Source organism: Thamnophis elegans, chromosome 3 (assembly GCF_009769535.1).
Source record: "Thamnophis elegans isolate rThaEle1 chromosome 3, rThaEle1.pri, whole genome shotgun sequence".
In the NCBI taxonomy this organism is placed as follows: Eukaryota; Metazoa; Chordata; class Lepidosauria; order Squamata; family Colubridae; genus Thamnophis; species Thamnophis elegans.
Window position 1 is genome coordinate 33,521,657 of NC_045543.1, and position 22,998 is coordinate 33,544,654.

At 40.9% G+C, this 22,998-nt stretch overlaps 1 protein-coding gene across 1 annotated transcript; it reads right to left on the reverse strand.

Moving 5' to 3' along the window:
* Positions 1–9,747: 9,747 nt before the first annotated feature.
* Positions 9,748–20,835, reverse strand: IRS2 (insulin receptor substrate 2). The gene is made up of 2 exons (XM_032212708.1): positions 17,230–20,835; positions 9,748–12,879 (listed from the first exon to the last, which is right to left on the reverse strand). Exons 1-2 carry the CDS (start codon positions 20,549–20,551, stop codon positions 12,875–12,877), a joined length of 3,327 nt encoding a protein of 1,108 aa, XP_032068599.1. The 5' UTR covers positions 20,552–20,835; the 3' UTR covers positions 9,748–12,874.
* Between the last annotated feature and the right edge of the window lie 2,163 nt (positions 20,836–22,998).

The window sequence follows — 22,998 nt, forward strand, 5'->3', positions numbered from 1 at the left end:
AAAGAGAAATACCCGAATCTGGCTGTTTGCAAGTTTGTTCCAAGTGATATACTGTGAGCAGCTACAATCCACCGGACCTGGAAGGTGACAAGGGAAAGAATAACAACAGAATAATAACAGAATCAAGAACTGGGAAATACGAAGGGTTTTTTTTTCTTTCTTCTTTTTTTCTCTGGGCAAGAGATTAAGATGGCCCCAGTTTCTCTTCCGGTTTGAATTAAATTTAAGGTGGACCAGAATCTCGAAATAAGACTTGTATAACTAACTGCAATTTTGGAACTGGGCATTAAGGAAGAACGAAAGACCAAGATGGCTCCCATCATTCTTCCCCACAGCAACTGAAGTAGATAAATTTAAGGTGGAACAGAACTCTGAAATAAGAACTGTATAACTAATTGTAACTTTGGAACTGGACATCATGGAAAACTGGGAATTTGAAGAACTATGTGAAATTATGTATGTATGTATGTATAAATCATTAATATCAGGCCTAAATAGAATTCTGAATCCAAAGAAGCAGATATCTAAAGAGGAATCCAAAGAAGGGAGGCAAGACAATGAAGGGGTAGAAATGGAGGGAAATAAAAAACAGACAAAAAACTCCATTGGTCATAGGGAAAATTGTAAAAAGGGGAGATGTCCCAACAAGAGGGAATAAAAAGCAGACAAAAGAGGTTTTGGAGGTTGTTAGTGGCATAAGGAAATTGAAGCAGGAGATTATGCCCCAACAAAGAGAAATATAAAATATCCTTTTGATGGTGACCTGGGGAAAATTGAAGAGAGTGGATGTGTCAAAATAAAGAAAATGGAGAAGACAGGGAACAGAGAAGTGGGACAAAAGACTTACTAGGAAAAAAATCAGATAACTGGAAACGATTATATGGGAAAATATAAAGTTAAGATAAGGGCTTTATTCCCAAATATGACAATAAAATGGAGTTGCTAACTGGTTGAATATGATAATGGAAAGATAGCTAAATAAAGGTTAAAATATATGGAATGTGGATAAATATGAAACTGATATAGGGAAGTTATAAAGCAGAGGTTTGTGATCCACTTTTATACATGATAATTAAATTGAGTTGATTGATTGAATATGACAATAGAAGGACAACTAAGCATGGGTCAAAATATATGAAACAGGGACATATATAGAATTTTTAAGATGATGAATAAAGTGAGATGTTTACTGCTTGTTATTTTATATAATAGATTAAGGGAAGTGTAATGAACCTTGAACAGCAAGGATTGCCATCTAGAGACAATTAAGGGTAATCTAATCCAAGATATGGAAAAATTGAGAGGGAACATGAAATATACCTACCTTTCCCACTACAATGGGAAACTATTGAGATAAAAAGACAGATTCACAAATTGGGGGCATGTAAGGATGCATGATTATAATGATGAGAATAGCAGGGAATTGTAACCAGGTCTACATCTCGACCAAAATTAGGCTGGGGGTGGGTGGGTTAAAAGCACAATGACTATATATGTATACTTTTCTATTGTTTTTTTTATTAAAAAGGAGGAGAATACAGGTTAAAATTAAATATGTATATTGAAAAGGAATTATAAATACATCAACATAAAATAGAGCTCGCTCAGAAGCTGAAATACACCAAGTAAATGAGATGAAGAGTGGGAAGTAGAGGAGAAAGTAAGGGAAGAAGAGAGGGATAAGAGAGAGCGCAAGGGGGGGGAAGAGGAGGAGAGAAATGAGGAGTGGTAAGGGGAGGGAGGAGAAGGAGAGGAAGGGGAAGTTGAGAAGAGAAGGATGACAGAGGGAAGAAAAGAGGTAGGGAAGGGGAAGAGAGAGGGAGAGGAAAGTGATGGATAAGGTACAAATATGGTGTATGGAGAGCAGGAGAGCCAGTAATTGGGAATTGTTGGTAAGATGAATTGATGTAAACATTTAATAATACAATATGATGTTGGTTACGTAATAGCATACATGTGATTTATATGTTATGAAAATGAAAAAAAAACTTTATTAAAAAAAAACAAGGATATTGAACTGCTTCAGTTTAGCTAACAATCTTAAACTTGACTGAGTAACTAACAGGCAGCCAGTATATAATTGCTTTTGTAATGCATGGTTACCAGTTTGTGAATAACAGAGGCTAGGATGTTCCTGTTTAGGAAAAGAACAAAGATCACTTAAGAAAAATAGGGAAGAGAAATTTCTAGTAATATCCTGTTCTTCCTGATAAGAGTTGAATCTATGGAGTCTTTGGTGCTCTCTGAGCTTGATTGTTTGCTTGCAGACATTTCATTACCTGTCTGGGCAATATATTCTGTGCTCTCTGTTTATATGCAATATTTTGCCCTGTCAGTGTTGGTAGGGATATGGTTTTCTCCTTGGTAGTTTCTTAATTAGGTTGTTTTGTATTGTTTGATTGTGTGTCTAGGGCAGTGTTTCTCAACCTTGGCAACTTGAAGATGACTGGACTTCAACTCCCAGAAATCCCCAGCCAGCGAATGCTGGTGTTAATCATTGTATATCTGGGTGCTGCTTGCTGATGAGGAGGTGTTCTGATGTTTTTGTTTATTTGTTTCCTTTTCAGCTTTTTTTGTTGTCTTTTTAAAATGTCCTTTATCTCTGTGAGCCTATTGATGGCTAATGTATTTGAGTGCCAAGCTTCCAGGAATTCCCTAGTATTTTTGGATTTAGCTTGATCTACAATGCTCAGTTTCCCAGTTGGAATTTTGATTCAGTCTGTTTGTGACAAATTAAGAAATTTTCACTGTGTCATCCCACTGGTAAAATTAGAAAGATTTTACAGTTGGCTGAAATTGGTATAAAACATTCTACATGTGGTATAAAATTGCATCAATAATATCCAGCATAGACAAAATAAAATAGTAAATTTGAAATGAAACCAGTGGTGGGATTCAGCTGGTCCACATCGGTTCAAGATAACCATTTGTTAACTCTGTGGAGTTCTGCAAATTGGCTGAATAGTCCAGGCAGCCTGCCTGCCTAATGATTCCAGTAGCTAACACACCTCAGACATTCCTGCTCGTTTCTAATTAACCAAAAGGCGGCAAAAGAAAAAGAAGAAAAACCACATAGCCATTCCTCAGCAGAAAAATTCTAGCCCTTTTAAAACTCAGGGAGGGAAATAAAGTGAAAGAGAGGGTTTTTTCCCCTTCTCTTTCCCTTCAGTTAATAGCTCCGGGCAGACCGCCAAGAACCGTTTAACAGGCAAATACTGCAGAAATGCAGTCAGCACAGAAACAATAGAAACTTATAGATCATACAGATTAACAGAGTTGGAAGGATCTTGTGGGTCACTGCCTCCCTCCCCCCACCCAAGCAGGAGACCTTACACCATTTCTGAAAATGGCAGTCCAATCTCTTCGTGATGGCCACCAGTGATGAAGTTCCCACAACTTCCCAAGGCAAGCTGTTCCATTGGTTGATTATTGTCACTGTCAGAAAATTCCTCCCTATTTCTAGTTTGAATCTCTCCTTGTCCTTGACAGGATTTGGCCAGGGAAAGAATTTTTAAAAAAAAATATTAATACAGAGCAGGAGTTTCTTGTCAGAGTTCTAATGTCTTTTTAAATACACATTCTAATTAGCAGAAATGATTTTATTAATTTGGAATGGGGTTGCCATGCTGTTTCTGCTTATGTATTTTGATCCTGCATTTTCAGCTTTCAGGATTAGTCTGTAAAGATTTCAAATTATCTTGTCACTTTGTTGCTTGTGTGTGATGGAGCAGCCACGACTTTTGAAGGTAATCTATTCCATTGGTTGATTGGTCTCACACTTAGGAAATTTCTCCTTAGTCCTAGGTTGCTTCTTTCTTTGGTATTTTCCATCCATTATTTCTTGTCGTGCCTTTTGGTGCTTTGGAAAATAGATTGATCCCCCTCATTTTTGACCCCCTTCAAATTTCCTGTCAGAACAATTAATCAGTGGAACAATATGTCTCCAGAAGTTTAAATGCTCCAACACTGGAAGTTTTTAAGAAGAGATTGGATAACCATTTGTCTGAAGTTGTGTAGGGTTTCCTGCCTAAGCAGGGGGTTGGACTAGAAGACCTCCTGGGTCCCTTCTACCTCTGTTGCTCTATTCTATTCCCATTCCCATTCCATTCCTATGCCCTGCAGTGCCCAGCAGAGCTGGTGGCGGACTCAGACAGTGAGGAGATTGGGGAGGAACATGGGCCATTCTTGGAGTTTGGAGAAGGCTCTGATGAGTGCTCTGCATCGGAGGCAGAGGTGGGGCAAAGACCCTCTGACAATTATCAGCTGCCTTCAGAGTCAGACATCAGTGGGGCAGAAGAACAGCTGAAGCCTGTTCCCAGTGTGTGCATGCGCAGAGCTGCCAGGTGAAGGGACTAAGGAACAAGGGTCGACCCAGGAGTAAAACCACAAGTGGATGCCCCTCCCATAGGGAATAAAGAGGAGTGAAAGGGGAGTGGAGTTTGCAGGAGACAATTATTTCGATTCATTAGGGTGAAGATCTGTTCCTGACTTCTTGCCAAGTATTGTCTGCTACAGAATAGCATTTGGAAGATTTCGGCCTGGCAGCTCTCCAAGCCTGATAAAGGTCTGTAGTTGTGAAATCTCTTGAAAGACTGTAGGCCGGGACTTTGCTGGAGAGGAATTCACTTTACACTAAATAAAAGGGGTTTTATTGGGACGAGGAGTCGGCTTCATGCTTTTGGGAAGCCTAGGTCAGAATTTCTATTCTATTCTATTCTATTCTATATATTAGAACAATGCTATTTTATTGTGCTTTGGACTAAGGAGAAATTTCCTAAGGGTGAGACCAATCAAGTTGGCCATGACCACCCAGCCAATCATTAGGGCAGAGAACTAGTTGTCAAATTATTTGAATCCCACCACTGAATGAAACCATAACTTTTTATTAGGTAAAAACTCAGGGGTAAAGCAACAAGAAATGTGGTAATTTAATGAAATCTAGGCTTACAGCAGCAAGAATAAATTTTGCTCAACATTAGAAAAGATATTATTTTCACAGTGTCTGCTGGGAGAATATGCAGCAATAGCAAAACTCACAGTATACATACACAATAGAAGTTTAAACAAAAATGGTTCCCATACATACAATACACCATCAACATGACAAATGTAATCTGGCTTCTAAGCAGTGGTGGGTTTCTACCGGTTTTACTTTACCGGTTCACTCGTGTGCGCTCTTGTCCATCCGTGACACTTCTGCGCATGTGCAGAAGTGTCTGGGCAAGTGGGTGGAGCCTCCCGCTGCCGTGGGCCGAACTGGAGCAACCCACATCTGCTTCTAAGGGCTTGTAAATGTCTACAATTTTGTAAATTAGCTCATGTACAAAAAGGAGGAAGTTAGAAAGCCAGTAGTTCATTTTTCATTAACTTTTCTCTTTTTCAAAAAAAAATTCGGTGTTTTAATATTTCTTAAATATTTTGCTTTTCCTTTTACTAATATGTCAACATATTAAACTACACAGTGGAGATTTCAACATTAAGTAATCAATTCAACCTTTCTTATACATCTGATACTTTGGTATCATCTGCAACATTTCTTTTTAATAATGTTATATTCAGCTTTGGCTGGAAAAATTCAATGATTTTATGTTTATAATAAAAACATACTAAATTGTAATTGACATTGATAGACTATTTCTTTCTCTCTTATTTCCAGCACTCTAAATTATCTAAGGCAGTGATGGAGAACCTATGGCACCAGTGGTGGGTTTCTTCACTTTTTGCTACCGGTTCGGTGGGCATGGCTAGGTGGGGGGCATGTGACTGAGTGGGCGTGGCCAACTTAACATTACTCATGTCCACATCCACCCAGTCGATGACACCGCCCATTAAGCCACAGGAAAAGATAGGAATTTAGGATTTCTCCTTATCTACCCCCGCCCTCCCTTTGCTAGTTGCCCCCATTTCCCCTCCTAAACCCCAGTCCTAGCCCCACTTCCTCCCCCACCACACCTCTTTGGTTGCTTACCTTCTACATTGGCTGATCCATAGTTCAGAAGGCAAGCTGACCGTAGTTTTCGGCGGCCCCTAGCCCGCCGCTAATGCAAAGACACCTCCCAGCTGCTGCCTCTTTGAGAGCCGCTTTGCAAAGCTGTCACGGCCACCATTTTCTTCGTGTATGTGCATCCCATTGCTTTGCAAGTCCGCTTGGATCTCTTTGTTCCCCAGTAATCCATCCATGGGAAGAGAAGTGCTATTTTGAAGCAATGGAAGAAGGTGCATATACCTTGTATCCAATCAAAATTACTATCGCTTAACAGAATAACAGAGTTGGAAGGGACCTTGTAGATCATCTAGTCCAACCCCCTGCCCAAGCAGGAGACCCTACACCAGGGATGGCGAACCTTTTTTGGCTTGCGTGCCATAATGGGGGAGTGCAGGGAGGTCATGCATGGGTGTGCTACACCCATAATGCAATACGCGACACCCCCCCAGTGCACATGCGCACATGAGGTGCTCCCCCCCATTTTTGCATGCTTTTTTCACCGTCCCCAGGCTCCAGAGGCTTTATAGGAGTCTGGAGAGGGCAAAAACAACCTCCATCACCTCCCTGGAGGCCCTCCAGAGATTTCAGTGACCTTCAGGAGGCTTCCCTTAACCCTCCAGAAGACTAAAAAGGATCCTACGAGCAAACCGGAAGTGACTTCTGGTTTGCTCGTAGGGTGGTTTTAGTCCTCCTGAAGGTCCCTGAAGCCTCCGGAGGGCTTAAACCGACCCTACGAGCAAACCGGAAGTCCGTTCGGGAATGGTTTTCCAGTTTGCCCATAGGGCCGTTTTTTTGCTCTCCGGAGTTTTCTGGGAAGCCTCCGGAGGGCTTCAGTGGAGGGCGGGGGAGGCTCTTTTCGCCCCCCCCCCCCAGGCTCCTATAAAGCCTCTGGAACCTGGACAGGGTGAAAAATGGCTTTAAAAAAGGGTGAACTCAGCTGGCCAGTGCGTGCATGTGCGCTGGCCAGCTGACAGGGCAACGCCTTGCGTGCCCTGACAAATGGCTCCACGTGCCACCTGTAGCACGCATGCCATAGGTTCGCCATCCTGGCCCTACACCATTTTTGACAGATGGCAGTCCAGTCTTTTCTTAAAAGCTTTCAGGGATGAAGCTCCCACAACATCCAAAAGTAACTTCTGTTCCATCTTTTTCTCTGCACCTTTTTCAATGTCTTTCTGGAAGTGTGTGTGTGATTGCTGCACCGCTGATGTCACTTGCAGTCCATCCCACCTGTTTTTCCACTTGGGAGTTCATGGTGCGCCTAGCTAGCGGACCATGTAAGGCGCCGCCGTACCTTACTTAGTGAAGGTATATTTCACAGGGAAGATTCCTCTGTAGAGCAACCAGCAGCTTGGAAAAAAATGTAAACAGGAAAAATGGTTGTTAAAAAAGGAATTAAACATCTTTGTAATGGTTCCAATGCTCTGGCATTTTGATAAACTTGAGTCTGAATGGTACAATCTAGACCATGGAAGTTGGGGCTTTTTCATAAAGTGAGTAGTGGGTCCAATATGAATGTGTGTGTGTGTGTGTGTGTGTGTGTGTGTGTGTGTGTGTGATTGGTGTTTGTAGGCAATTGGCCACTGCTGAATGGGTTGGCTGCTTTCTCTCAACATGGGTATTGTTCAGTTTTTCAAGTTTAGGAACATAACCATGTTTACTACCATAGAAACATTAACTGTGGGAGTATCCTTTGCATATGATTTAAGGGCCAAGCTGTACTGTATGCAGTAAACAGTCATTACATTGTCTTTATACAGGTCTCTTTTGTTTGTGTGTAAAATGGAGATGGATATTAAAATCTCACATTAAAAGAAGTGAGGGACACAGGATGGAGTACCACTTCCTCCAAAATAAATATGAACATTGCAACATACCTCCTTGAACATCTGCTTGCTCAGAGTTTAGGAGGAATTGTTTGGCCTCTCAACAGAAAGGCAGGGAGTTGTGACTGAGGAACTCCCATGGGTCTTCAGCTTCCTTTGCACTCCAACTACATGCCGGAGATGCCCAAGTTGTGCATCTGTCCTCAGAGTAACTCTGAGGCCATCCTGTGGCTGAAAAGAAGTTCCTCACCTGAAAAAAATAAATTCTAGTAATAAATAATAAAATAAATACTGAAGTGCTACAGCAACATGTCTGACACAACCTATGGCAGAAACCTGCTGCTTACTAGCTAAACACTGTGGATCTGGATGTGGGCTTCCCAAAAAAAATAAAATCTTCATGCAAAAGGGCTGGAGAACATAGTTGAAATTTAAATGAAAAATATCTTCTAGGAATTATTCATTACCTCAGGTATCTAAGTGGTACGTAGAAGTATGGGGAATGAAGAATTAAGAGTTTGATCATTTTAAAGATAGTAGTGCCAAATTCTCTTAGGCTATCACATTCTCTCTCTCTCTCTCTCTCTCTCTCTCTCTCTCTCTCTCTCTCTCTCTCTCTCTGTCTCTCTCTCTCTCTCTCTCTCTCTCTCTCTCTCGTTAGGCACTTGAATTAGTAAAAATACTAATTAATTAGATAAGATACAACAAAATATTGTTTAGATGATGGAAATGTATTAATAATTTTTTTTTATCAAAAAGGGATAATTAAGGTATAACTTGGGAGTAAGTCCTGCTGAACTCAATGTAGTCATGTGCAGAACTATCTGGCATACAATTTAATTAATGGAAGAAATCTTAATTAAACTTAATTCTATTGGCAAGTACAACAGCCTTCAATTTTTTTTCAGGCCATGGAATCTGTTAACTAGAAAAAAAAATCCTGCTGAAGGAGCAACACGCTCATGATAGAAAACTGGCAATAAATGAAAAGTAATTGTTTATTGTAAATGCAAAACTAAAATTTCCAGTGTACACAAAGTAGTACTTGAATTTCAGTTTTTGAGAGGTTCATGCGTTAGCCAAACAAATCAATGACTACGATGAGATTGTTTTTCCTTGCATAAAAGTTCAGTATTTAGAACTACTGATATTATTTGTAAGCAGAGGTCATTTTGTATATTTGAGATATCTCTGTACTGGTTTTGTCGCTGCACCTAACAAGAAGGTTCTTACAATGGCACATGGTTGCAAATGGCATCAGATATTTCTATGCTTAACTGACAATTTCAGGATATTCCTTTAGAAATTCTACCCAGACATTCATTACATTCTTCATGTGGAAATGTTTACAGTTTTAATATCTCAAACTTGGGCCAGCAGCACTGGCATTTGTTTTCCTGTTTCTGTCTTCATCTTTTTCTGTACGGTTTGCATTTATACCAATTTATAGCTAATGATCCATATCTAGAAAAAAATTCACAATGTATCAATATTTATCAGGTCTTGAGGGGAAAAAACCAGAATAAAAATAGTATGAGTGACAAACAGGGGTTGGTGGCCTGGATTTTTTCCAAGGTGAATGTTTTGCTGAAGCTATTAAGCTCTTACCTTCCCCTTGCCTGCCTGGATTTGCAAATATGACTCTTATGTTGTGTTTACTCTAGAAGTGTCACACCAAAGACATCTGAGAAACAGCTCAGTGCTTTACAGCTGGGCAATACAATCTTAATTTCTTTATTAATTCCCACACACTTATAAAGGCACTTGGTCCTGTGTAGCTCGGGACATGTGCATGCATACAAAGAAATATAATCTGCAGTTTGGACAATTAAGAGGGAAGGAGAATTCACTATTATTTTTCTTGTGCTGATAAGCAAGTTACATAGGTTGAGCTGACTTTGAGGTAGGCAGGGAGTTTAATTTTATGTGTCTATGGTGAGAGAAAGACAGCCACCTGCCATCTGTCCAGAGCCCTTGCCAATGCTGCTGATGACAAATTGTGATGATGTTATAGCGAATGAGAAGACAAAAACACATCAAGGAAAAAATGGATGGCTGAGTGAATGTCAGAGACCATAAACTCTTTTCACAGAAATATTCGCAGTTTATGCTTGAAAATACATTATTATACAGGTCTTGTTCTTAGAGATAGATAATTGTTTTGCAGCATTTCTTTTTCTAAAGTGATCAGAATTTTCTATGGTTGGTAGAATGGTGGCAGAAATGATGAGCCCCTTTGCACATTGTAAAAAGTAAATGTTTCAGACTTAATTAAAGTTTAATAAAACAAGATTTTACCAATGAATATTTTATTAGATCAAGGATTTCTAGTGTCAAACCCTGATATCTGGATGGAATTGCTCGTGGAATTGTCTTGGAGATGGTTAATGGATTAGTCAGACCACCACCTCCTCTCCACAGGCACTTTGTTCCCTTCCTTTCCATTATGGTTAATTGAATTTTATCCAAATTTTTAAATGCATGGTAATTTTTTTTTTAGCATTTTAATGTTTAAATGGTATGATAATTGTTTGACTGTAAGCTGCCTAAGGTCGCCTTGGCAAAATGTGTGGCAAAGAATCCTAATAATAAATAAACAAGCAACAAACAAGCAAACCGATAGCTACTAAACACAACTTCTCAAAATACAACAAAAATAATAAAAACTCATTAAGATGAAAAAAAAAAATTCTGGAGATATTACTTACCCCAAGTGGTAACACTGGCAGAGATGTTCATTTGCCAAAAAGGTTGCTGACAATAATTTTCCTGAATTAATGTCATCACTACACGGATTGATGGGACAAAATATCTGTTTAAAAGTACTGTTCTAATAAAAAAAAAAGTTTCCAAATCTGAAAGTATTTTCCCAGGACTACAGTGCACATTTTCAAGCGAAAGACAGGATTGATCATTTTTACTAATGGAGCTTTGGACTAGAGAAGCAGACTGAGCCAAGAGGCCCCAAAAGATAGCAGAAAGCTATATTATACAGAACAATTTTGATTTTTTAAAAAGAAGAGTTATTTAAGGACTTTAATGCTTCAATAAATAATATTTTATTGCATATGGCTATTAAGGATAGCAGCCAAGATCAGTAAAGACTAAAGACTAAATTTTAGTTCCATGTTTTCTCTTCCCCAGCAGCATCACTGATTATTTCTATGTACATAGTGTGCATTGGAAGACACAGCAAGATAAATTAAGTGTTTTGCCTTAGCTCAATGCCAAGAAATATATTTACTATATCAATGTCCAGAAACAATTATATTTCTAAAAAGAAAACAATGCTTTTAACTGTTAATGTTACATAGCAAAAAATATTTAAAATTTAAGGTAAAACCAGGCAGAATGTACAAAGACCCAATATACATAGCAAAGTGTTAGCAAATTTAACATTTATACATTTTGGTTTCATATTGTAAACTAGATTAAGAATGTAACTATTTGCATATGCCTTTGTGAAATGTAAAGTATTGACAATGTCAGTATATATTCAAGCTCGTTTATTTTAGAAACTAACTAAATTGACTATTATGGTATTAGGAACTGACTTTTCCCCCAAAGTCATTCAGATGCAGTGCTCCATTACTTGAGGACATGATACCCAGCTATCTTCATTAATTTAATTTATGACATTCCCCCACAATGTAATGCTTTCAAGATTTTTGGATCACAATCTCCAAAACCTAAGCCAGCACAGGCATTAATCAGGAATATTAGAAATTGCAGACAAAAATTTCTGCAGTAATGTGGGCTACTTATTATTTTTATATGGTAATATTTCATTCAGATGCATCATTTTACAGAGCCCTCTGTCCCAATGCTCAGCATGAAAGCAGGAGAATTTTGAATTATCCTGAGCAACAGTTCAGTAAAGATAGAAAGTACTGCTTCTGGTGACATTGTGTTCATTGCTTAAACACAGACAATGTTCAAAGAAAAACTTATGGTTGCTCTTAGTAATGATAACAATACATTTTTAAAAAGTCTCTTCAATCAAAAATGGATCAGAAGCAACACGCGGAGGACCCTCAAAGCTCTGAAGGTATGTAAAAATAGCAGCCATGACACTGTTATTTTCAAAATACTGAATATGTATGTTCTTATGAATTATCATTAGGAGACTGACTGAAAATTTTGCCCTCTCCCCAAATATTATGTTTTTTTTAAATGAAAATTGTTATTTCTTGTTGAAGAAAAATATTCAGGTTTACTGAATAATATGTAGAATTTTGTACAAAAGTTTGCCATCTTTTTGACATGTATTAATCTTCATTTCTAAATTTTAGTTGCAAGAAAATAAGCTAATACCAAGAATAGCTGATAAACATAAGCATACAAATAGGATAAAAGATCTCTGAAGTCTGCAGAACTTTTAAAAGAAACTATCAAACAAATGTGTCAGAGGTATAGAGTGACATCCCAATACAGTTTAATGGTACCATGTTTTGCTACTTCCGTAGCAGATCTCATATTTACCAGAAATATAGTGATAAAAATCTAATTTCTCAAGTTTCATCTTGGCTTTAAGTTTTCCAGGTCCTATTTTGGGTTTGCATGTAAGTAAACAAAGCAGCCAGACAGTAGCAGGGTCCTTGATAGATTCGGTAAGGCTGACAACTGTACTATGCCACTGAGAGAAAGGAAATGTCAGCCATCCTAAACCACAATACAAATCCAGTTTGACTTTTAACTGAGGTAGTGCTGTAGAGGTTTGAAAATATGCTAGTAAACACCAAATTTTACGTTTGTAGCATGTGCAAGCAGAACCTCTCAACATGCTGAAGTTAAGTACAGTTCATTGGTACTGAAAAGGCAATCATCACAATCCACCAGCCGAGGTCCAATTTCCTAAAAGATATCACGCTGAGCACAATTTATGCAAACAGCGGCATAGTGTTGCAAAAGATCCTGATAAATGAGACAGGTTGCTTCTTCTCCAGTAATAATGAAGAAATGTTCTGAAAGCTACATGAAGTAGGGAGAAAAATGGATCTTATAGCAGCTTAAATCTAAAATGATGACAGTTTTACCAAGTATAAGGGTGAAACTGGTTTCTTCATTCTAGAAAGGGGAAAAAACAAATCAGTAAGTTCTAATCAAAGTAACCACATGAACAGAGTATCCTTATGTACTAATTTACAGTTTCCCCCAATTACTGATTAATGTAGGCATGTCTATCCTCCTAATTGCTAAGTTCTAAGTAACCTTAGGAATTCAGAGCTGCTCCAGAAATATTAGCTGCTACAGAATATGCTGCACATCTAACATTATCTTAACATTACACTACGTTTCCCTTCAATAGTATCACTGCCACAATTTTCCTCCTAGAACCAGGAAGAGGAGATCAGAAGAAAAACTATCCACATCTTCTACTAAAGCTAGAATAAACATAAATGAGCAATAATTTCAGGGAACACAAAAGACTCTTCTCTGAATTATCTGGTTTCTTTACCACATGCTATTTGGAAAAAAGAAAGTATAGATTTATGGTGCCCTTTTCCTCTCCTTCACAGCTTTCTTCTTGTTTTACTTAGTATAGTCTTTTATTATAGGTTCAAAGGCCAATTTAATAAATGTCCAAGAAAGGTAATAAAACAATAACCCAAGCAAAACTGGAGACTCAAGCTCATATATACACTATTATGATATTCAGGGACTAGATCTCACCCATTCCATTTCTACAGTTTGTAACAAAATTATGAGTATTAAGACACTCAATGATGCATATTGGTGCTCTACAATACATTAGGAATAATTTAGAAAATATACTTGGAATGTGTAGGAAGAAAGTTGCGTCTTTCAGCAACTCTTTAAAACAGCCATATAATTTCTCAGCTGTCACCAAAGCATCAGTCAGCTCTAATGATCAACCTATCAACAGACCGACTCAGAGCACCACTTATCCCATGGATATCAAGAGCATTCAGGAAGAGCAAGCAGCAAACAGGTTGATAACACAACCATGAGCAAAAGGCTAGACTGAATGAGGTTATTTTCACAATATTTTATGATATGTTTTTTTCTGTATTAAAACTACATGCTGTGAAGATGCTAGTGGTTGACTAGACATCCTGCTAACCAGTTTAATTTACTAACCTCCATTCCTTAAGATAGTATAAAATACGCCAGCACAAATCTACTTTGTCAAAATAACCAGATTGTGATGCAGCGTTAACAAAAATGGAGAATGGTGCTGTTTTAGTAATTGTAGGGCAAGCTAAGGTGCAGTGATTGGTGGATTTTTTTGCTAATCGCAAAATATCCTCCTCCTAATATCCTCCTCCTAATTTAGGCTGAGGCTGGGACTTGGGAAGGAGGCTCATCTGGAGGAGCAATTCCAGGAAAACAGGAGAGGCTCTCTTTCTTCCTAGATATCCTGTCTTGTGTATGGGGTTCTAGGGAAAAGCAGTATCTATTCTCTCCTCTAAGATTCTCCAAATGATTTTCCCATACCATATGAGTAGAAAGAGGCTGAGCAAAGAGTCCTGGTTCAGCAAGTGCCATCACCATATGACCTATATAGGAAGTCAAGGAAATGACTTTGGATAAAGAATTGAGATACTGTTAGAGAAACACCAGGTGCAGAGGATATGTGCAGTCCAAAAAGGCAGAAGAGAATTACAAAGAAACTCAGATTAGCCCTCTCACTCCTCTGGCTGGAAGAGGGAGAGAAGGGAAGACATGGGCAGACTGGCAAAAATCTGTCATGGGCAGACTTGCAAGATTCTAACATTGCAGCCTTTCTTATAAAATATAATTCTGGTTTCCAGTGGAGATTGCTTCCCAATCTGATCTATCTGGAAAAGCTGACACCTGCCTGCACATTGTGAGGAGAATCCAGCAGATGCCCCATATGGTGTGATGGCTGATTGTGTGTGTGGTGGGGGTGGTCATATCTATTAATCCCTGGTTTTGCTGATAATTATGCTGGCCACTTTTGCATGTTGATGGCTCAGATGATTATTTGCAAAGTTATGGGAAGTTTCTGCTGGTTCAACCATTATTGGATCTGCTGACATGTAGGCAGTAGAAGGGGGGCGGAAGTGTGCCCACCTGCCAAAGGGCCAGCAGGAGAGGGAGATCTCCCCCACTTCCCCCATATAACTAGCCCAGTTACTGCCATGGCTTTGGCCAAGAGATGATGAAAAAAACTCAAATTCTGATTCAGCTATGGTTTTGGCTCTGGTTTGGAGATGAAACTGTTCTTTAGCATTCTCTTTGATGTCTCCAACATGACATAAAGTCATTTATGAGTATTTAAAGGCTCTGGTCATTTAGGAATCTATTTTATCATAGCATTTTTTAAAACTTCTGGCACTTTTCAATGTTAGTAATCCAGTTACCTATGTGCTGTATATATTGTCAAAATCCATAGACAAACAAGGCATAAGTGACCACTATATAGTTCTTCCATTTTCAATGCAACATTTTACTTATATTCACAGATTTAACCATAGATTCTTTAAAAGGGTACACGTTTTCTTGCCAGCTATGAAACAAGAAGCAATTTTTTTAACTGGGTTTTTTTTAAGTATCATTAAATAAATGGTCATAAGTTGAGAACTATCTGTGCACACCTATTTGCTATGCTCTTAGTTGACAAAGATTTTTAGATATTAAGATATTTGTTTTATTTTTCATTCCTCCATAGATCTTTGACTCTTTTAAATGACAAATACACAGCTGTTAGTCACTTGGAAGTGACTAAAAACAGCACAGCATTGTACAGATTAGGACTGATGAATACTAGGTGAATGCATTGCCTCAGTGTCTTGCTTATCTTGTAAAATATACTTGACCTTATTTGGTTCAGCAAGTTCAAAGAATAAACTTGAACAGTAGCAAGTTTATAAACTTGAATAAACTTGAACAGGAGCAGCAAGCACTGTTGAATCTAGGAGGGCATTTGGAGGAGCAAAGAAACATGCAGCTGGGGAAAAGGCAAACACACCCAAACTTGATGTTACTTTATATACTTTCACGATCATGGTTACTTGTTTTTTATTTGTTAAACATTTTGTGATAGACAAAAGTTAATTTCTGTGATACACACCAAACTTGCAATTCCTTCTATTGATTGTTACAGTTATTCTGTTAAATGATAGTATTTTCCTTACGTTTACCTTATTATTATTTGGGATGGGTATAATTTTAAAGGTAACATCAATAGATCACACTGAAAGTGTATTTTGTATTCACTATTCCAGGTTTCCATAACAAACAATTCAAATTTATAGACTTGTTATTGTATGGCTTTGTTTGAAACTTGCAACAAAAATGCATACCACTGCACATAAAAATAATGTAACTATTCCATAATAATTAATCACACTGAATTTATCAAAGTATCTGGAATTACATGAACTTCACATTTGGGAGGGAACCAAAATAATTATCATATATCCCTTGGCTAATAAATGTACATTCAATGCATAACAGTGGATACTTGAGGCCCATTTTTCTCAACATCTGAATCTATTGGGTTTGTCTTTTTTTTAAGAGCCAAAAAGAGGACTTTTGAGCAATCCTTATTATGTTTTTTTGATATATATTTTTGGGGTTTGTTTCACATCTCTTGTATTATATATGGTGTACATATTGTCCATTCATAGTACCTGATATGCTCCTTTTTCTCTTATGCTTTTTTAGTAAAATAAATAAAAATAGTGCTACCATTCCATAACAGAGTAGAGCAATAAGAATTCCCCAATGGGAGAAAACATGCAAGAGAAAGAATAAAAGCACGAAGATCTCTATAGCAAAATAAAAAGATACATGGGCAAAAATGTCAATAGCACAATTTTATTTATCTTTACTCTGAACCTAGTCAGCCAAGCTAACTAGGCTCATCTCAAAAATCAAAGCAGAATAAAACCTGGTCCATTAAAGACTAGGGTATCTAAACTGCAAAAATCTAGACTTCTAATTCAGCAGCAAAATGTATGGTATGATATGATAGTCCTAGATTAGTATTCGGGTACTCCTGAAGATACCGCAGATGCAGCGGATTAGATTGAAAAAGTTGAAAAAACATCCTGGGAGAAGGAAGTGCCAAATGAGTTCTGTTCTGCTGCCAAGAAAACTTCATGGTCATGTTTATGAAATCACCAGGAATCCAGCCCCACTGTCAGGAGACTTTACCTACCTACTCTGAATGACATCCTTTTTCAGTAGGAATTAGTCAATTGGAACATCAACATGTTACTGGACTAAGAAAAGCACTAACTGAGACTCACATATTTAAATTTGGAATACTTTCATGTAACCTTAAGCTAGCATCTTCACAACTATTTAGCAAAATATTTTAAGTAAATAGGCAAAGCATTGTGATTTCGTACTTTCTTTGGCTCTAATGGCTCTTTCAAAAACTCTGTTATTGATAGGGAAGCAGGAGTAAGTTTGCAAACTCACCTTTCACTAAAGATGCTTTTTTCAGATGCTGGGCCAGAACACTTATATTGGCATAAGTACTGTTGATATTTCCATGGAGAGGATACCAGTCTTTGTGCTCGACTTGGTCTCCAACTGCAAGATCACTTCCATCCAATGCATCAACAGCGATGTAGTTGAGACCATTCTGGAAGCCAGCTGATGTTTCCCGGCACATGGGGCTGCTGTTCTGTTCCTCTCCCCCCAAACCTTCATTTTTCCTGAGGGACACATTTTCTACAGAGGCTGAATTCTGCCGCTTAGGGTGGTGCGCAAAGGAAGGAGAAACAGGAGTCACCATGGTAGTAGATAAGAAAGTTTCTGAGCTGTGCCTTCGACGCCCCTGAGGATCAGCACGAATTACTTTGGCTCCACGATTGGGATCAAAAGGAGGACCAGCAAAGACAAAAGCCTCCACCTCAGGAAGGGTAAGTTGCTTCAGTCCAGGGCCAGGACCAGTCACACAAACACTTTCTGGCTTGTGTGAGATGGGTTGTGGTGGTGCTGTGGCAGTGTTAAAAATCATCTCTGCGTAGTCACCAGCTTCAGAAGTCGGGCTGGAAAGGCAAGCCATCTGCATTCCAACCTTTAAATAATGCTTGTCTAGCTTCCCAGGGTTAGGACAAGATCCTGGCATAAGTATATCTTCCAAGCGCCCTAGAGAGATGGCATTTGTCTGTGGACTATCAAAGTTGAGGTTCATATAACTGGAAATCCTTGAGCCATTATGCCCACCTAAGCCAGGGTTAAGCAGAGAAGATAAACCATTACTGGTTGGCGTCAGTGAGTAGCCAATATCAACATAATCTCCACTGGAATTCTGAGGTTCCTTTAGAAGAGTCTGTTCATTCATGATGGGTAGCAAAAGCCCCAGAGAAGGATGACTGGGCTGGGTATTACCTGTCTTTTGGCTGAAAGAGGTCTCAGTTTGATTGTGTTGCATGGATAAATGCACTGCAGTATTGTTGCATGGTGCAAGAAAGAATTTCCCTTTGGGAGTGTAATTCTGTCTGCCTGTTGGAGAGTTCATAAGCACGTACTGGTCACTGTCCTTTCTCTCACCATGGGAATCTGACTGCTGTTGGCATGCATGCAATAGGCTACCCAAGTAACCAGCCTGTTTTCCAAGCCTCAGGGCACTGAAATGGTCAGTGCAGAGCATAGGTGAGTCTGAAGCAGAAGGTCCATGCAAAGGGGGCAAAAGCAAAGGGGACATACTGATGTAGTCATCGCTGGCCAATCTTTCTTCTGGACTCTGTCCAGGTAGCCTAGTTCTGGTACCCCACATATGCATGTAACCACAATCATCTGGAGAACTTTCCCTGTTGATTTTGTAGGAGTAAGACTGTGCAATCTGCTGTGGGGCTGATACACTGGTGGGGTGCATAGACATATAGCCATCAGAATCAGTCTCCAATGACACAACAGATGATATGCTGGGACTCATGGGCATATAGCCATCCTCCTTAGGCACAGTGCAACCTAAGTGTGACCTATCACTGCTGATGCCATTACACCCAATGTCTACCTGACAATAATCCTTGGGATAAGGAGTATAGGTTGTCTTTGGTGAATATCCCGCTCTTGAAAAGGTGGCTTGCATGAGTGTATACTCATCAAGGGAGGCAGAGGAAACTGGAGGAGGCAAGGAGCCTTGGTGTGCTGGTGTTGTCAAAGAGTAAGTGCGCTTCCTGGGAACCTTGTCCTCTCCACAAAGATATTGCTGGTGGCGAAGGGGTTCCCGCTCCATAGCAATGTAACCATCCAACTGCCACCCAGGAGGCGTCTCAGGTGTGTTGCTATGATGGCTTGTTGCTGAAGAAGATGAGAATGGCAGTAGGTCTCCAGCTGGACTGGAACCTAATTCCTCGAAAGTCATGAAGCCAGCTAGGTCACTGGGGGAACCAGAGGCAGAAGCACTGCAACTAGATAAGCGTTGTGAGGCCAAGTTTGGCTCAGTGGTCAGCTTTGGTCCCAGGGGGGAAGAATGCCCTAAAGCTAGGGAACCACCAGAGTGGATCGGTGCTTGCCCTCCTAGTGGGCTAGGGCCCCCTCTTATTCCAAGGCTATGTGGGATTTGCCCCGTTTCGGGGCTCAGGGGGCTGCCAGACAGCGAGTCAGCCCTAATTCCATCACTCTCGCTGGCCGTCCGCACCCGGCTGCCGTGGCTGCTGCTACTGCTACTGCTGCTGCTGCTGCTCCCTGCTACAGTCAAGATGTCAGTGCGCGATCGGCGGAGGAGGCCAGTCTGGCTCGGGGGCAGAGGCGCCAGCGGGTGATGGGCGTGATGGCGGCGGCCGGGAACTGAGATGGGCCGGCTGCACATAGACGATAATCCCCCGCCGCCCACATTCACGGCGACTGTGGTGGCGCCTCCGGACGAGGAGGACGAGGACTGGCTCTTGCTCCGCGGACGGAACTCCACGAGCTCCCGCAGCGCCTTCATGGCCTCCAGGATGGTCTCGTGGATGTTCTGCGCCACCACCGAGTCGTCGGCTTGCATCCAGAGCTCGCCGGGCCCTGTCGAGGCCGAGCGCCCGAGCTCCATGAAGAAAAAGCTGTCCGAGTGCCCGCATCGGCGGATGTTCATAAGCTGCAGCGTCACGCAAGGCCGATCGCAGTTGAGCCGCACCAGTCCGACTGTGCGCGCCGCCAGGCACAGGCGGTGCACGCCCGTGAGGTTGCGGCTCTGCCCGAGTCCCTTCGGCTTCAGCGTCACCTGCCACACCTCGCGGTAGGCGGCGGACGCAGGGGGCCTGCAGCTTGGTTGCCCGTAGCTGAAGTCCTCGCAAGAGGCCAAGTGGGACGGATGCCGAGGAGAGCCCTGTGCCGCGGCCTGGCTCTCGTGGAGCAGCTCCGTGATCGCTTGGTACCAGGCCTCCTGCTCTGGCTCGCTTTCAGCCGCCAAGGCGAAGTACTCGTCGCGCGTGTAGAGGGCGATGAGGTGCTTGTGCTTGGCGTCGGCTCGCTTGTGGATATTGAGGCAGGCGTCGAGGGCAATGGTCCGCTTGGGAGCCGTGGACTTACTCCGCCACTTCTTCTCACTCTCGTAGTACTCCAGTCGGGCGGGCTGCTGCGGCGCCGCCTCCTCCCCCGCTGCCGCCCCGCCACCGGGGGCGCGAAGCACGAAGAAGCGCTTGTGGCCATGCTTCTGCTTGCGAAGGTAGCCGCACTTGCGCACGCCCGGCGGTGGCGGCTGCTGCTCCTGTTGTTGTTGCTGGTTGTGGTTGTTGTTGTTGTTGTTGTTGAGATTGGGGCCAGCCGAGGAACTGCTGGGCGATTCTGGTGCGGGGGAGGTCGCCATCCCCCAGGATGGGACGGTGTTCCAAGGAGGGCGAGCCCCGAGTTTCCGCGGCGCACGGCACCTGTCCCTGGTATCTTCTGGGTCTGCTCTTACCCTCAGCTCGCGCTCCTTCGCCTCTGTCCGCCCGAGGCTACTGCGCAAGCTCCGTCAGTTTCAGCACCACGGACGCAGCGAGTTACTTCTCGCACTTTGCTCGTCCCCGCGAAGAGCAAAACAACACGTGAACTGCCGGTTACCCAGCAGTTACCTAGACGCTCACGCACACGGAGGGATGGGGTTGCGGGGAGATGCCGCCTCTGGCCTTTCATCCCACCGCGCTCCACATTGGGTGCCACACCACGTAAAAGGCAGCTTGCTTCACCAATAGCGTGGAAGACAGAAGCTTCCCCCACGAGGGCTCTAGGGTATTATTGGATTGGAGGCTGGCGTCTTTTTCCTGCCACGCCTATCAGTCCCTCCTATTTTTCTCCATACCTGTCTCTGCAACAGTATTTCCGTGCAAAGCACCTCCTGCGCAGTGAGCTGCGATTCTGTCCTCGGGAAACTGCTTTGATGGTCCTAGCTCCAAGGGCGCTCCGAAATCCTAAAATCTAGATTATTTATTTTACAGTTTTAGACAGAGCTGCATGTGCACGCGCATACATACTAGAATGTGAATTACAGCATCATGTGAAAGCTCTTCAGAGGACTGGAGTATTACGGCCGAGCGGTACTATGGGGGAAAGAGAAGAGCAATTTGACATTTTCTGCCCTTGTGATGAGGAGGTGGATGCAGTAGATTTGAAAGGATTAAGGTAGGAGAAAACAAGCTGAAAAAGGAAACACGCATTTTATACACATCTTCTCTTGCACTGAAACTTGTCACTTACTTCAACTGTTCCTCCTGGGACTTGTTCCATCTGGATGCTGTCTTCTGTCTTCAGTGTCATTCTGAACACATGGCATTAACAACTGGTTGCAAAATTTCAGAATCCCCCCCTTTTCTTTAATTTGGTGGTTGAATTGCATTGCTGGTTCATGGCGATTAAACTTATTATTACTACCAAGCAAGAATTATTTCATCTTGGGGGAAATCATTAACAAGAAAAAGTGCACACAAAGATGTGTGTGTGTGTGTGTGTGTGTGTGTGTGTGTGTGTGTGTGTGTGTGGTATGTATATCTATATCTATATACTTTCAATAGATATATATATATTTGTGCCTGCTGGTCAGCATTGACTCCTGTTGAGTCCCGTAGTTTTCTTGTCAGGGTTTTTAAAAATGGTTTGCCATTGTCTCCTTGCTAGGGCTGAGAGACAGAATGATTGGCTAATAGTAAACAAGCTGGCTTCATGCTTAAGGCAGGATTCCTGGATTCTAGCCTGGTGCCTTAACCAGTATACCAAAATGGCTCTATTAAAATATAACAACAAAAAATTCCCAAGACTATTGGGCTGCTAAATGACAGAACATAAAAAATATGCTAGGTAGTGCCTACACAGTTAATATTTGCTTTCATCTTTGTTGGGGAGGATATATGATCTAGGCTTATGTCTGAAATAGTTTTTTTTCAGGAAGAGAATCAAAGTAACTGAAAAACATTACTCATATAATATGAAGTTATATGCCTACTTCCAAATTAAAAATAAGGAAATCCTGAGATTGGGATTTCGGGATCGGATATTTGCCTGAGAGCTCTTAAATAATTCTTTTTCAAAACTAGCATTTGTTCACAAAATCTGTAAAGTGTACGATTTAAAAAAAGAAAAAAAAGAAGCTAGAAAACATACAAAACTATACACTCGTTAGCTTAATGCCCTTTCTGCATAAAATGCTACATTCAAATATACAGAACAATGGGATTTACTAAGAAGGACTAAAGGAAATTTTGTGTCACCTAAAGTTCATGACTTTTCTAAATATGTCAGCATTGAATCCTTGAGATACTTGATGGCAAATATGCCAGTTTTGAATACTGGGAGTGGTTCTTTTTAATTTGCTTATAAGAGATTCAAAGTTAGGATCCAAAATAAGATGCCAAGTTCAGTAATGTTATCAAAAAGGGACTGTTGAAGAGCTCCAAAAAGATCCATTCACATTGGTTGAAAGGACCAAAAAAGGGAAAAAACAAATGTAGCTCATTGTAAGCAAGTATTTAGTTGACAGAGATTTATCCCCCCAAATCCAAACTTCACTAATATATCAATAGAATGAGAGATGAAAAAAAAGGATCAGGAAAGGGATCTTGGGATCATCACAAATCAATGAAAAGTTGAACCTCCTAGTATGTGGTTGCTGTAAAGTAAGGCAGATTCTATATTTGGACCATTGGAAGGGGAACTGTAGATAAAACAGGACTGCCTTATATAAATCAAGAGTGAGACCACGCATGGCATACTATCTACAGTTCTGGTACCAAATTGAAAAAAGAAAAGACAGAATTATTTAAACAGTGTAAAAAAAGCACA